Here is a 14,722-nt window from a genome sequence, read left to right as displayed (position 1 = left end):
AGAGGTAGGGACACGGTTCTTGCACGCAACACTTTGTCTTGGTATGCCGAACACATGTGGCAAGTAATTTTAAAATCTGTCCATACAAGGGAAAGTTACACCACGGACACGACAACCTATACTCGATGTCCTTAAATGCAGCACTCCATTGTGAATAAACACCTAAGTGTGACCTTGACCTAAGAGGTAGGGACATGGTTCTTGCACGCGACACTTCGTCTTGGTATGCCGAACACATGTGGCAAGTTATTTTAAAATCTGTCCATACAAGGGAAAGTTACAGCCCGGACACGACAACCTATACTCTATGTCCTTATATGCAGCATTCCATTGTGAATAAACACCTAAGTGTGACCTTGACCTTAGAGGTAGGGACACAGTTCGTGCACGCGACACTTCGTCTTGGTATGCCGAACACATATGGCAAGTTATTTTCAAATCTGTCCATACAAGGGAAAGTTACACCACGGACACGACAACCTATACTCTATGTCCTTATATGCAGCATTCCATTGTGAATAAACACCTAAGTGTGACCTTGACCTAGGAGGTAGGGACACATTTCTTGCGCAGGACACTTCGTCTTGGTATGCCAAACACATGTGGCAAGTTATTTTAAAATCTGTCCATACAAGGGAAAGTTACAGCACGGACACTTGTATCTGTATCTGTATGGGTACGTCAAAGCTACCAATACTGGCTTTCACTTGACGGGGGTGTGCGCATAAAATTAGTTTTTATTTGTCTGTAAGTAGAGCTGATTTGAAGCAATCTATGGTTGATGAATCTACCACACTGTCACTTAATTGATTCCACTCTGGAACAGTTCTCACGAAGAATGAGTTCTTGAAATTGGCTGATCTACTATCTATATTTGAAAAGCACTGTTTGTTATTATTCACTGAGTTTTCCACAATGTTTTTGGTGATAAAGTTTTCAAAACGTTTAGCCCTAATTGTTCGTTTCGGTCTCAAAGGTGTGAGATAGTGTTCAATATTGATGGCCGGTACGTGCCCTTTCACCATCTTGTACAGAAAGGTCAACCGCTGGTGGCGACGTCTCTCTTGAAGTGGGAGGAGGTCTAGTTGGGACAGCATCTCTGTGACCGCACCATCATGTCGAGAGCGGTAATCCCTAGTGATGAAGCGTGCTGCCGATCGCTGGATTTTCTCTAGTCGGTTGATGTCACTGGTTGAGTAGGGGTCCCAAATGACGCAGCCATACTCGAGCTTGGACCGAACTAGAGCCAGGTATGCGTTCCTCCTGCATTCTTTTGGACAGTACCGGAGGTTGCGACGTAGAAATCCAAGGGTTGAATTGGCCTTCTTTGCTATGTTGGTTATGTGGTTATTCCACTTCATATCTTCGGAGAATGTTATGCCGAGGTAGGGGTTGGTTTCTACACGTTGTAGTATGGAGTTGTTGATCTGGTAGAAGAAGCTGGATTTGTGCTTTGAGCTCAGAAGGTAGCACTTCTTCGCGTTAAACTTCATCCCCCAGTCATTGGCCCATTGTTGTAGAGCGTCTAGGTCTTGTTGCAGCTGTTTGTGGTCTCGGAACGAGTTAATCGCCCGGTATAGCAGGCAGTCGTCAGCAAAAAGTCGGATGGTGGACTTCACTCTCTCGGGCAAGTCGTTGATATGGCAGAGGAACAGCAAGGGTCCGAGCACAGTGCCTTGGGGGACGCCGGATCCAACGGGGACTTGCCGGGACTTCTCACCTTCAACGACGACACACATTTCTCGCAGAGTCAGGAAGTGGGAGATCCATTTCAGTAGTGGTCCTCGAATTCCATAATTCTCTAGCTTGAGGAGCAGTCGTTGATGAGGCACTGCGTCGAACGCCTTGCTGAAGTCCAGTATGATGGTATCCACCTGCTTGTTGCGATCGAAATGCCCAAGGAGATCATGTGCACTTTCGGGGTATAAAAAGTTATTCAACACGAATACATGATTACACAAGCAGATATTGAACAGTTAAACATCATTATCATGGATTCATGTTGAATAACCCTGATTCAGCCTTTTCAGGGTATTGCCTAATCATAGCAAAATATAAAAAGTAAAACAAGCGAACAATGTAGGTGGCATAAAACAAATTGTTACCCCCTTCTTCCCGCTGACTCTTGCTTCTATGTTTGCCATGTTTGTGGGTTTTGTTTTGCTGTTTTAAGGGTCCTGGGCGATGAACAATCATGTTTACCTTTTTGACAGCCAAAACACGTGAAACTTGTGTATGAATTAATTTCGCGTAGTGAAAACCGCAAACTAAGCAACACTAAAGTTGCATCAGGGCAAGTAAACTACTATTTTTGTGCATAAAATTTTTAGTTAAACGATGGACATTTTAAAATATATAACAAAGTACAGCTTTCTGAGTTGTTGACATTAATTCTTGCGAAGAAATACTGTGAAAACTTAATTTATTTACCTCATGTCGACTACATGCGGATAGCAATTGATTTCGGATATTAATATACATGTACTTCACAGTTTGACTAATTTAGTTTAATTTATTATTGATTTCCAATGTAGAGAGACATGTTCTTGAATTACCAGTAGATAATAACAATAATGTCGTGCCGGTGCCAGTACCATGTTGCAATCTGGTTCATTTATTCTGACATTCATATATAAAGTAACTTGGTGATACAGAATCTGATGCAATGACTTAAAGCTGCACTCTGACCGATCACCCATTTTGACAACTTTTTTTGTCTTTGAATGAGCCAATTCTTGGGTAAATGTCTGGAAACCAGTGATATAAGATTGCTAACAAAAAGTCAGATTGTAGTTTTTCATGTTTACATTAAAATTATTAATAAAAAATTGATATTTTACAGCCAATACAAATTGTTATTGTAGCAAACATGCCGTAATATAAGGATAATACAAAATAAGAAATACAAAAAACATATTATAAAACCATCATCTTGTCACTTTATAGCATAAATATACAAATCATCAGCATATTAATGAATTATTTACAAACAACAACAAGACATTGCGAAGTTACAGTACTAGAATGTTTATAAACTGAAGCACATTCAATTCTGATAGCACTGAACAAAGATAATAATTATCGGTATTAATTATGTCATTCATGAAATAATAATTCCAGAAACACACTCCTTTTTTTCTTCTTTTTTTTTTCAATTGAATGGGTCATATTGATTCATTTGCTAGGGGACTGGGGTGTGGGTGGGTTAGAATACTGTGGTAGTTTCCTCCCTGTCTGGGGATATAGCATGTATGTTTAAATCGTTACTTATGCTTTAAGGAAAATGAGTTGATGGCAGTTTTCCAAACTAGATATTTTCTATTTTAAGTTGTCTTTAATGGCTGAATTGGAGGCATTGATGCCAAAATCAGCTGATTCTGAGACAAAAATTAGAAAAAAGTCACAACTGTCAATCTGTGAGAGTGCAGCTTTAAACGGACATGTTGATATCATGTAAGAGCTGGTAAGCTTTAAATTTATAGAAAACTATTTCAAAACTGTGATGAAATCACCAAGTCTTTTTGGAAATAGCCAATGTTTTTAAAAGGTAAAACATTTTTTTTGGAACTACAGTTTTATTTTACCATTATCAGAAAAATATTCACTGACATAATAATACTTATATTATTTTATTGTTATAATACTTATATTTAAAATACTTGTAAAAGATTTTGTACCATATTTAATCCCTATATATAATACAAATTATACCTTTTTAGATTTGGTAAATTATAAGTCAATTGAAACAATGAAGATATCAGAAGTTCTCAACTGCAGCTTCTCTGCTTGGTACCCACAGTTCAAGGAATACACAATCAAAAGGTACATTGACTTGTTGAATTTGGATAATTTTCGTAAGGAAAGCCATTGTACTAGGGAAACTCCATATAAATGTTAGAACTAGAAAAGAGTCTTACAGGCCTAGTTTTAGGAATGTTTGTCATGATAATCCCCTGCTGTGCATCTTCTAATTGCACTGGTGTCACAGTAGGGGCCAATTTCCTGTATATTGGCTTTATAGGGCCATTTAGGGTCCAATATTATAATGAAACCTCTTAAACTGCCCAGCAGGATACTCAGATTGGAGATCTGATAAGAGGGATCAAGGCAAGTAGATTAAGATCAATACACAGAGGTTGTGCACTACACACCGATTTGGGGGGGGGGGGGGGGGGGGGGTCACTTATAGAAGGCTTACACTAGGCCTTTAAAGTTACATTATCCTTCAGCCTAAAGTTTAGGTAGACATTATAAGTAAAGTACATGTATATGTACATGATGACTGTAGTGTATAATTGTTTAATTAATTAGGAAATGTTTTGTTATTTATTGTCACTTGATAGGGAAAAAGCATAAGTTTTTGACAAAAAAATAAGTATTAAGGATGAGTATAAGTATTTTTTCTAATGTTTGACATTCAAGTTGGGAAAATATTTCCCTTTATTACATTTAAGGAATATAGCCAAATTAACTCAGCAGTTTAGTAAGGCTCTGTAAAGCTAATTTGTTAAATGATTTGATTAAAAGCAAGTTGTTTGACTATCCGAAAAGCATGACAACTTTTACATGTAACATAATATTTTGCAAAATTAAAAGGAGGACAATTAATTTTGAGGACAATATCTCTGGTGAATTGATGGTTTCGCAACTTGAGCTTGACAATGTTCCAAATTTCTTTGACAAGGTAGAATTTCCACTTTAATAATAATAATATTAAAAAAGAAAATAAATCCCAAATCATTGACAATATTGATTTACATGTAAATGTTTAAGTATTCTTCTATTTTTCAGTCAAATAATACCTTTGCCTCAAGAGTTTGTTGACTACCTGCTGGCAGATCAAGTGGTTCTTCCCGAGAGGTAATTCACAGTTTTTTAGAGTGACTATTGGAAGAATAAGGAGAGTTTTACTACTCACCCCAGAGTCGGCATCAACATTACTTTTTTAAGGTTTTGCATGTAACCACCTTTAAGTCATTATCTCAGCAAATACATTATACATTGCATTGATACTCTAGATATGTGGTCCTAACTTTGTAGTTTCATTAAAAAGTAATTAAATACTTTTTTAACCATAAATATTAGCTTTTGTGAAGATTTTATAACTTGCAGGCACAGCTGAAATTGGTGGTTGGGAATTACAAACTTTTTTTTTTTTTTAATGAGACGGTAAAACATTTAGTTTTTTTGGCATAATGTTCCCAAAAGATTAAAGATAATTATTAAAAAAGAACAGGTCATGAGTATTTCTAGAACTAGTAATTTTTGCTTTTAAACATTGATATTCCAATTTTGACGCGGTCAAAACAGTATGTTGAAATTTAAATACCATATGGCTATTTCAGTACTGTATGTTTATATTTGTTTGGTGATGTGATCAATTATGTATTATTTCTGTGAGCAAATATATTTCTTGTTACTCTGATACCAAATTATTACCGAAATAATGAAAAATAAATGAAATAAAGGATTGTTCTTGTCTCTCCGGTGATGTCGTTTTTATCGACAATTCTGAAATTGGGGTAGGGTAATTCAAATTTAAATAAAATTGTTATTTCACAGTAAATATCTTTTAAATTTTGTTTTTGAATCCAGGAAAAGATACTCATTGAGAAATATTCAAGCTGATCAAAGTTTGAAATGGTGACCATTAGGGATGCGCTACCATAAAGTTAGATAACTTTATCATGCATTTAATATAAATTTTGCCCCTTTAACTTTTTTGTACTTAAAATTTCTTGTTAAGGTTTTGCATGTAAACTAATTTTACAGTGATCCATGCATGTTTTACTAAACTCTGCAATTCTTTAATAAAAGCGGAGTAATAGTACATAGTGCCAGCTCTTGTAAATTTTTATTTTTGAAAATTATATAAAGGAATCTGACCCACACATAGATCATTATATGTGAATATGAGATGCCTAGTGACATATTATTTAAAGTCATTTAAAAGGACTTTGTATGCAGAAAAGGAAAAATGCTTTACTAAATATTTTACAATTTTACAGCTCTGTGGCTCTGTCGGCAGCTCACCAGGATGAGGATGAAGATGACAACAGATATGCAGATGTAAGAAATAGGCCTTTCTTAATTCTGTAGTCCTGTGAATGCTACAGTATAAAGATTATTGGCCCGTATTATCAACAATCATAAGGAATACCATTATCATTTAGTCCTTAAATGGCAGTTTGTCATAACAATGTATTATTATTATTGATACAACGCCATTAAAAGTGTATTTAAAAAAAAAAAATGTTACATGATAACAATTTGAGAACTTGGCTCTTTCAAAACAAGACAAAATTCTAGGTATGTTTGTAAATTTATGCTCGAGATAATTTTATATTTAAATAATTTATTTATTAATGAATTTCAGAATGTTGTGGACTGGGCTACAGAAGACATCATGACTCCAGTAGCAGAGGTTGGTGGTTAATAACGATCAAATATACTGTAGAATGTTTTAATGTAGCGAGGTTCTATATTGTGACTTTTTATTTTGGCCTATTTCATGAGGTTTCAAATTTGTTAACGGTACACAATTGTTTAATCATCAGATAGAACCATAATTGTTAGGTCTATTAATCACACTGCTGTAAAGTTTGTGGCCTGCCTGATTTGTGAAAAAATGCCAAAACTAAGCCTTACTGAATTTAAACAATATACAGTACTACCTTTTGAATGGAATTTTACTATACCTGGGTATGGGTTTGAAGAGGGATTGAAGTTATGTTGAAGTTATTCTATATTGTTTATTGACCCAGTAAATACTGAATATTTAGTATAAATCGGTTATATAGTTCAATTTTTTTTTCTTTAATTACAGATAAATAAATAGGATATTTACATGAAACACCAAAGAGAGTTATGTTTGAATTTGTGTGTCACTGGTTTGTTTTCAGCCACCGAGTTTTCCAGAGTTTGAATCTCTTCTCAAAATTGCGATAAGAAGAATGGGCGGCAAGGTTTTCCCAAAGTTGAACTGGTCCGCACCTCGGGTAGGTAGTCTGCTATAGGCTTAGACAATATTTTTACAAAAATGATTTAGAAATATCCCAGAAAATTAATGTTATAAGAGTTCCTTAATTGAAGAATGGTTGCTATTAAAATAGTGCATGTATTTGAGATAAAAGAACACTTTAAACACAGTGACAATCAGAGTTTTTTATTAAAACCCCACATGTATATGAGATAAATGAACACACTAAAAGCATTGGAGGAGTTGCTATTATAACCCCACATGTAAATGAGATTATAAGTATCTTCCATAGCTGAGAGTGTAAGATAGGTTCATTCCGACCCGAGCGTAGGGTGTTTTCCTGAAACGAGGTTTACCGGGTTTCCGCAAAACACCCTGCGCGAGGGTCGGGATGAACTTATCTTACACGAGCGGCTATGGTAGATGCTTTTTCTCCCACCTCTAACAAAATTAAGTAAAAATGTATTTTTTGCTGGAACTCTTTTGTGCTTAGTGAAGATAATTGCGTATGGATATGTGATAATTCGTGGTTGTCATGGATATGCGTGCAGTATTTCAGATTATGTTAATAGTCAAATCGGTCTTTAAATAGTTCTAAGGAGAATGAAGCATTATTTTGTAAAAGATGCGTGAAAACTTTTTTATTGTGACATTTGAAGCGAGAAATAATTAATTAGTGTTCTAAATATTTCTTCAAGACAAGATTTCCATGATGCTACAGACGACAGTCTTCAACAAGGGAGGTAATTACAATGTGGTGACCATTAAAAAGGAGTTCCATACAGGCATTTTATCTTCGCCCTTGGTCAAGATAAGAATTTCTAGCATGGTTAAATTATTGGATCTACTTATCTGAGCTGGGAGAAAAAAGAACTCACTAAAAGCATTTGAGGGGTTGCTATTAAAAGACTACATGTATATGAGATGAAACAATTCATCACAGATTTTGCTTTTAAAACAAACATGTGTATAAGATAAAAATAACTCATTAAAAACAATGCAGAGGTTATGTATGAGATTAAAGAACTCATTCAAACATTAGAGGGTTTGCTAAACACCACATGTATGTGTTCTTATATTTGTAGCTACATGTATAAGTTTATGTTTTGTGTAAAGGTCAGAATCTGTATTTAAGCTATACTCTTAAGGCTCCCTGATACTTGCATAAATCACTTTCCTCATGTTTTTGGGCATGCCATTATAAACTAGTACAATGTACACATCCCTGGATGATGTAGTACACATAAAGTTAAGTCCATACCTACATACAGTGTACAAGAAGTTCTCCACAACCTCTCTATTAACATTCTTTTGAAATATTGTCACACAATAGTTGATAAGCCATGACTGAAGTGTAAATGCCTTACTTGTTTGCCTGTTCTAGGATGCATCATGGATCTCGTTTGACCGCACCTTGAAGTGCACCTGTCCTAGTGATGTCTACCTCCTTCTGAAGAGTTCAGATTTCATCTCACACGATCTCACAGAACCGTATGTGTCAAAAGGAGCCCAATTATTGTGTTTATGAAATAACTTTCTGGTATAGTACAATTGAGGATCTATGAAGAACTGTTCCTTATCTAATACGTTTAAAAAAAATAGTAATGTTTGATAGAATTGGGCAATGTCATATTTAAAAGTGATCTATAAATTGTGGGTGAGAATAGCAGGAAGCAAAAATCCCTGAGCTTTATGATAGGGGTTCAAGGGGTCGAGTAAGGCCCCTTTGCAGGTCCAGGGCAGCTCCTTGGTGGGTGTTACAGTAGGCAATATTCTTTTCAGTTTGGCTCCCAACTTCTTAAGTGTAAGAAGCTTAAGTTAATTATTTCATTAAGTCAAATTTCTTACATAATCATAATTTTGCTAAATGAAAATTGTGATAAGCATACAGTCAATTTCCTTTTGAAGTTCAAACATTTTTAAGAATGTTAATATTGCAAAAATGATATCAAAACTAAAATCGTGAGCTAAGCTTTATCCTGTCATATGGGACTTCATATGGGAGATGTTTGGTGAAATTGGGGCCAGGGTTTTAAGAGTGTATAATTGCATTTTAAACATATTTGTGTAGTTGTGAAGAATTAAAAAGAAAAAGGGAAAGAAAAAATCATGGACATCTTCTAAATATTTAGATGCTGAGGCAACATGGCAATATTTTGAAATTCTAAGTTCAAAAAATGCCTAATGACTTCTGACAGGGAGCATGTACTCATCGCAGTTATATTTTGTTTGTAATGTCAGGTTTAAGTTCTGCACTGATGACGAGAACCTGAAGAATGAGACTACTGTAAAGTACGAGCTTGTGTTGAGAAAATGGCGGGAGCTGAATCCAGCTTACGAGTTCAGGTGCTTTGTAAAAGGCAATACAGTAATAGGTGAGTGATAGAAATTCCAAGTACCTGGGACCATGATTATGAACAGGCTCAAGTCTTGAGTCTAGAAGTCTGAGTCTAGACTCAAGACTCAGAAAATATTTTTTCTGAAGGAACAAAAAATCATCTTAATTCAATTCATTTTGTAAACTATATGTAAATAATGGTAAAACATTTAAATAATACTATAATTCAGCAATGTTTACCATCAATGCTCTGCTTGAAGGAAAGGAACAATAAAATGAATATTTGCAATTTTGAGTATTGAATCTGGTCTCAGACTTAAGACTGTTCATAAATATGTTCCCACGTGTCTTATATGCTTGTCTTTTAAAAAAATAATGACTGGGTAATGTCATAGCCTTGGTTTCGATGTTTTTGGTACTGGCAGTGTCGTCTTTGTGCTAAAACTTTAAATTGGTCATGACTCTAAAACTAATCAAGATATTCAAATAAAAAATGGTACACATGTTGTTTAGAGACAATATGCACATAGCATAGCAAGGTCCATAACTCTTTATTTGATAATTGTCGAGCCATTCCCCTTGTTCAACACTCTGCTACAATTTTTTACGGGTTCAATACATTAAGACTTAGGGTTCCTATAAATGCTAGGCTTTGGTGATTTACAATATGTTATTTTAATACTATATACACTGCTCCATTGATACTTGTATATATATATATATCATAGACACATATTTCTCCCACCTCAGATAAGTAGATCCAATAATTTAACCATGCTAGAAATTCTTATCTTGCCCACGGGCGAAGATAAAATACCCGTATGGAACTCCTTTTTAATGGTCACCACATTGTATTTACCTCCCTTGTTGAAGACTGTCTTCTGTAGCATCACGAAAATCTTGTCTTGTGGCAATATTTAGAATGCTAATTAATTATTTCTCGCTTCAAATGTCACCATAAAACAGTTTTTATGCACCTTTTAAGAAATAATGCTTCACTCTCCTTAGAACTATTTTAAGACCAATTTGACTATTAACATAATCTGAATCACTGCACGCATAACCATGACAACCACGAAAGAGTTCCAGCAAAAATTACATTTTTACTTTATTTTGTTAAACTGAGGTGGGAGAAAAAGCATCTACCATAGCCGCTCATGTAAGATAGGTTCATCCCGACCCTTGCGCAGGGTGTTTTGCGGAAACGGGGTTTACCGAGTTTCCGCAAAACACCCCACACTCGGGTCGGAATGAACCTATCTTACACTCTCGGCCATGGAAGATACTTATAATCTTCAGTTTAAAAATCTAGACTTTTTTAGATTGCCATAAACCAATAAACTCATTCATTCTCAAAAAAAGAAAGGTTTAAAACTTAAACTCAGGTGAGTGATTTAGGGCCATCATGGACTTCTTGTTATACCAAATTATTAAGTTTTTGTTATTTGCCGTGAAATAAATTTAATAGACTGTTAACATTCTGTCTGGTTCTTTGCTTACAGGCATTTCACAAAGACACACAGATATGTACTACAAGTTTATACCAGAAAACAGGAAGGAGATCGAGGGAGATATACAGGCATTCTTCTACCATATCATCAAAGACAACTTCCCAGATAAGTCATGTGAGTAAACGTCTTTGGATCAGTGAATTAATGTATGTGTTTCTATGAACATATAGTGAAGAACAGTATGGTTAAAAGTACAGTAATTAGATACTGAGGGACTATTTCAATGAAATATTTATAGATGCACTCTTACTCACTATTTAGATTTACCACAATTAATAATATTGTTTTAATATTCCAAAAAGGATGAATAAAATTTTGAAATATGAATATTACATTGATTTGTAGTGTGCAATTACTTGTTTTATGTTGTTTTAATGTATTTTCAATTTTCAGATTGTTTTGATGTCTACAGAAGATGTCAGGTAAATTACAATACATATGAAAACAACCATGTAATGATGTGAACTCTTTATTTTTGACCGAGTTGTAATATCAAATCAATTAAGACAAATAAAGAAAAAATGGTACAGAAGTAAGGAAGATTTTACATTAATGATTAAGCACATCAATACCAGAATTCACATTTCATCCATTTTTACCTCGTTCACAAGAGAGCTATACTACTCAACTTTGCATTTACAACAGCATTTCACCTTGGATAAGGTTTTGCATACCGGTACATGTAAGCACATTTAAGTCAATAGCTCATCAAATATGCCATCTATTGCATCAAAACTGTAGATGGGATTTCCATCAATTAACCTTTTTAATAAATCAAATTCAATAAATCCTTTTTGCATATACAGTCGAAACCCCTTGATTCGATATCCCTGGGACTGGCCATATTACTTTGAGCCTCGCAAATAACCAGCCAAGCTGGAATGCTTACAAAGAGTGAAATAAAGTCAGTCCTTAACATTAAGTTTGAGTCAACAAAGAAATCGAGCCAAGCAGTATCTAGCCAACAGGTTTTGACTTTCAAATTATGGCCCTTTATTATTTAGCTAAGGAATTCTTGTGAAATAGTATAATAGGCTGTCTCTGTAACAGCTCCTGTTATATATATAGCATTATTTAGATTGATTGAAAATGTCACACACATATTGGGTGTACTTTAGTATTTACCGATGCCCTTTTGAGATACCTCCTGGATGGGAGTTTGAAAGCTATTCTCATCCTTTGTGAATTGCAGTTAATTAATATAAGACTCTTCAATGAACAACGCTAAACTCTTATCTTTTTTCCCAGCCAAGTACTTACACTTGTGCTGATTAAGAACACTTATATGAATGTGCTATTTAAGATTTACAAAAATTAATTACGGTATACAACTTTTCTTAAATAGTAACAACTTTGATGCCTACCACAGGGCAAGTTGGTACTGCTGGACATTAACCCGTTTGGCGAGGTGACTGACGGTCTCCTGTATACCTGGGAGGAGCTGCTGACTGATAAGCCCAGCCATACAGAGGAGGAGGGAGAGGTGGATGAGGTATGTTATACATGTACACTGCAGTAGGTTTACATGTATTTACTGCTGGAGGTGACTGACGGTCTCCTGTATACCTGGGAGGAACTGCTGACTGATAAGCCCGGCCATATAGAGGAGGAGGGAGAGATGGAGGAGGTATGTTGTACATGTACACTGCAGTAGGTTTACATGTATTTACTGCTGGAGGTGACTAACAGTCTTCTGGACACCTGGTAGGAACTGCTGACTGATAAGCCCTGCCATACATAGGAGGAGGGAGAGGTGGAAGAGGTATGTTGTAAATGTATGCTGTAGTAGAATAACATGCATTTACTGCTGGAAATCTTTTGTATTCCTGAGAGGATGGAGTATGGATGATAAGCCAAACTGTACAGAAGGAGGGAGTGGTTATCAGAGTATGTTGTTCATATACTCTGTAGTAGATCTGTATCTATTTATTATTGGAATTTAACCCATTTAGTAAGGTGACTGAAGGGCCATTTTTGGCAGAATTGGGTTTTCCGGAGACCAATTAATAAACTTTTGTGGCAAATATTTACTTTGACCATGGTGATCAAATGCCTGTATTTCAATACCTGCAGATAACAGATCCCTTGCTGCGCTGTGTCGAGTCAGAGACGGGAGTTCAGTCCAACCCGTATGGAGCATACGCTGTTCCCAAAGACTTTGTGGATATTGCGCATGGTGAAGACCCAACTAAACTCATGCAGCTGCTGCAGTTGGTCAGTGAAATACAAGTTCTTGTTTTAATGACATATGATCGACTATATGACTGAATTAATCTTCAGGCCCCAATTTTTCCAAACATCTGAAGTCCCTTATAACGGGAATGAGGCCTTCTTAAAATGCATTGAGATTTAAACATGTAATTAAATAATTTTGCTGTATTGTACTCGTGCCAACTAAAGATAGAAATTAAAATGATTGCATTTTTGCTCAAACTGTTAAGCCAGTTCCATTTAATAATAAGTATGACACCATTCAAGCAAGTCTAATCAATAAGCGCCTTTTGCGAAATGACGGCAGGCAAACAAATCAAGGTGTGAAATTCTCACCTGGAAAGCTAAAATGACATTGAGCCAAGCAAACAAAACAAAGTCTGAAATTCTTACTAGGGGCTGCAAAAATGACATTGAGCGTGGAGAAATACAAACCCTTGAGAAATTGAGCCATCCCAGAACTTCATATGAACATATAGTGAAAGAAAATCCTTTTAATCAAGTTGTAGACAACGTGGATATCAAGCCAACGAGTTTTGACTGTAAATAGATTCTACTGTTTCACATTAAAAAGTGCAATATTTTGATCTTTGATAAATACATCCAAACAAAAATTATCCTTTTTTGGGCTCTGAAAGAATGGTGAATGCTATCAAGCACCTAAAACCATAGGACTGTGAAACTGTGAAGTAAATCCCACTGGGTTCATGCTGAAAGCTCAGAATATATGAGTTTAGAAAAAAAGTCTAGACAAAATTTGACCAATATGACTAATCTTAAGGTTTGACAAAGAATTGTACGAATATGAAGATTTATTAAAGAAGAGGTAAATAGATCAATTTTTATTTTTTACTTTTTCCATAGTGTTACGGGTAAAATAAACCATTTATAAGAAAGACTTTATACCTAACCGTAATAAAGGCCATACATAAAATATAATATTCCTCTTTCAGAAAGTGTCACAGCAGACAAATCATCCTGATTCTTCATCAGATGAGGAACCAGAGTCGGCACTTGGCAGTTGATAAAATCGGTTTCAAAAGACATGTAAAATGTGTCAGGAGTCATACGAGACCAGTTTGTACAGTCCCTTAGAATAAGATGTGTCATTAAAAGACTCACAAGCACATATTCATATCAAATGGGATTTATTCTGTGGGCCATGTGTTCACTCGCGCATTTTCATTTTTAGCGATGTGTACATGGCTCAGAACATCATCAACCATCCATATGTATTTGTAACAGTTCAATGTTTCAGCATTACTATTTAGGGCAATTGACCAGGCCTCACACCATCCTTGAATAAATATTCTCTAAGCAATGGAGGGGTTTACTAGTCATGTGATAACCCTGGCCAAATCAATGCATGTGCTTTTGGATTTAATAGATATATTCTTTTGTTAAACAAAGTTATTGAATTATTAATGGTCAGATCATAATCCGATCAAATGTCATAATAGTATCATTTTATCTATTAATTTTTTTTATAGGTTGTATAAAATTTAGATAAATTATTTGCATTAAACATGTCTATGTTTTTATTGAGATTTTAGACTCATCATTATATATATTATTGCTAAATCTCTAATGACTGTTTTATTTTACACTTTTCTTAATTTATTAAGACAAGAAATTTAATATTTTGCCACATTTATTAGTTTGTCTTTGTTTGACAAATGAATT

At 35.1% G+C, this 14,722-nt stretch overlaps 2 protein-coding genes across 6 annotated transcripts in view; one reads left to right on the top strand and one right to left on the bottom strand.

The window, feature by feature from the left end:
- Positions 1 to 2,262, bottom strand: part of LOC128231648 (pre-rRNA-processing protein TSR1 homolog) — an 18,326-nt gene extending 16,064 nt beyond the window's left edge. The window contains exon 1 of the mRNA XM_052944694.1: positions 2,106 to 2,262. Within this exon, the coding sequence (XP_052800654.1) occupies positions 2,106 to 2,196 (91 nt within the window). The 5' untranslated portion in view covers positions 2,197 to 2,262. The remainder of the gene's footprint in view (positions 1 to 2,105) is intronic.
- On the top strand, positions 2,256 to 14,722 carry LOC128231649 (cell division cycle protein 123 homolog). 5 transcript variants are annotated; one of them, XM_052944697.1, is made up of 13 exons: positions 2,256 to 2,293; positions 3,720 to 3,822; positions 4,792 to 4,860; positions 6,009 to 6,069; positions 6,377 to 6,424; positions 6,903 to 6,998; positions 8,364 to 8,470; positions 9,221 to 9,354; positions 10,820 to 10,942; positions 11,222 to 11,250; positions 12,198 to 12,320; positions 12,902 to 13,042; positions 13,993 to 14,709. In XM_052944697.1, the coding sequence occupies exons 2-13, from the start codon at positions 3,749 to 3,751 to the stop codon at positions 14,062 to 14,064; spliced, it is 1,077 nt and encodes a 358-aa protein (XP_052800657.1). In that variant the 5' UTR covers positions 2,256 to 2,293; positions 3,720 to 3,748; the 3' UTR covers positions 14,065 to 14,709. The 5 variants fall into 5 exon arrangements, with proteins under 5 accessions (XP_052800657.1, XP_052800659.1, XP_052800655.1 ...); XM_052944699.1 differs by having other exon boundaries at positions 2,276 to 2,297; XM_052944695.1 differs by lacking the exon at positions 2,256 to 2,293 and adding an exon at positions 3,236 to 3,453 and having other exon boundaries at positions 13,993 to 14,722.

This window comes from Mya arenaria, chromosome 4, assembly GCF_026914265.1.
Source record: "Mya arenaria isolate MELC-2E11 chromosome 4, ASM2691426v1".
Classification (NCBI taxonomy): domain Eukaryota; kingdom Metazoa; phylum Mollusca; class Bivalvia; order Myida; family Myidae; genus Mya; species Mya arenaria.
This window is presented reverse-complemented; position numbering and strand designations above follow the sequence as displayed.

Bases quoted from the DNA above. Each gene is read 5' to 3' on its own strand.
- LOC128231649 (XM_052944695.1), top strand. The intron at 4,861-6,008 runs GTAATTCACAGT...ACAATTTTACAG, and splicing joins CAAGTGGTTCTTCCCGAGAG to CTCTGTGGCTCTGTCGGCAG. The intron at 6,070-6,376 runs GTAAGAAATAGG...AATGAATTTCAG, and splicing joins ATGACAACAGATATGCAGAT to AATGTTGTGGACTGGGCTAC.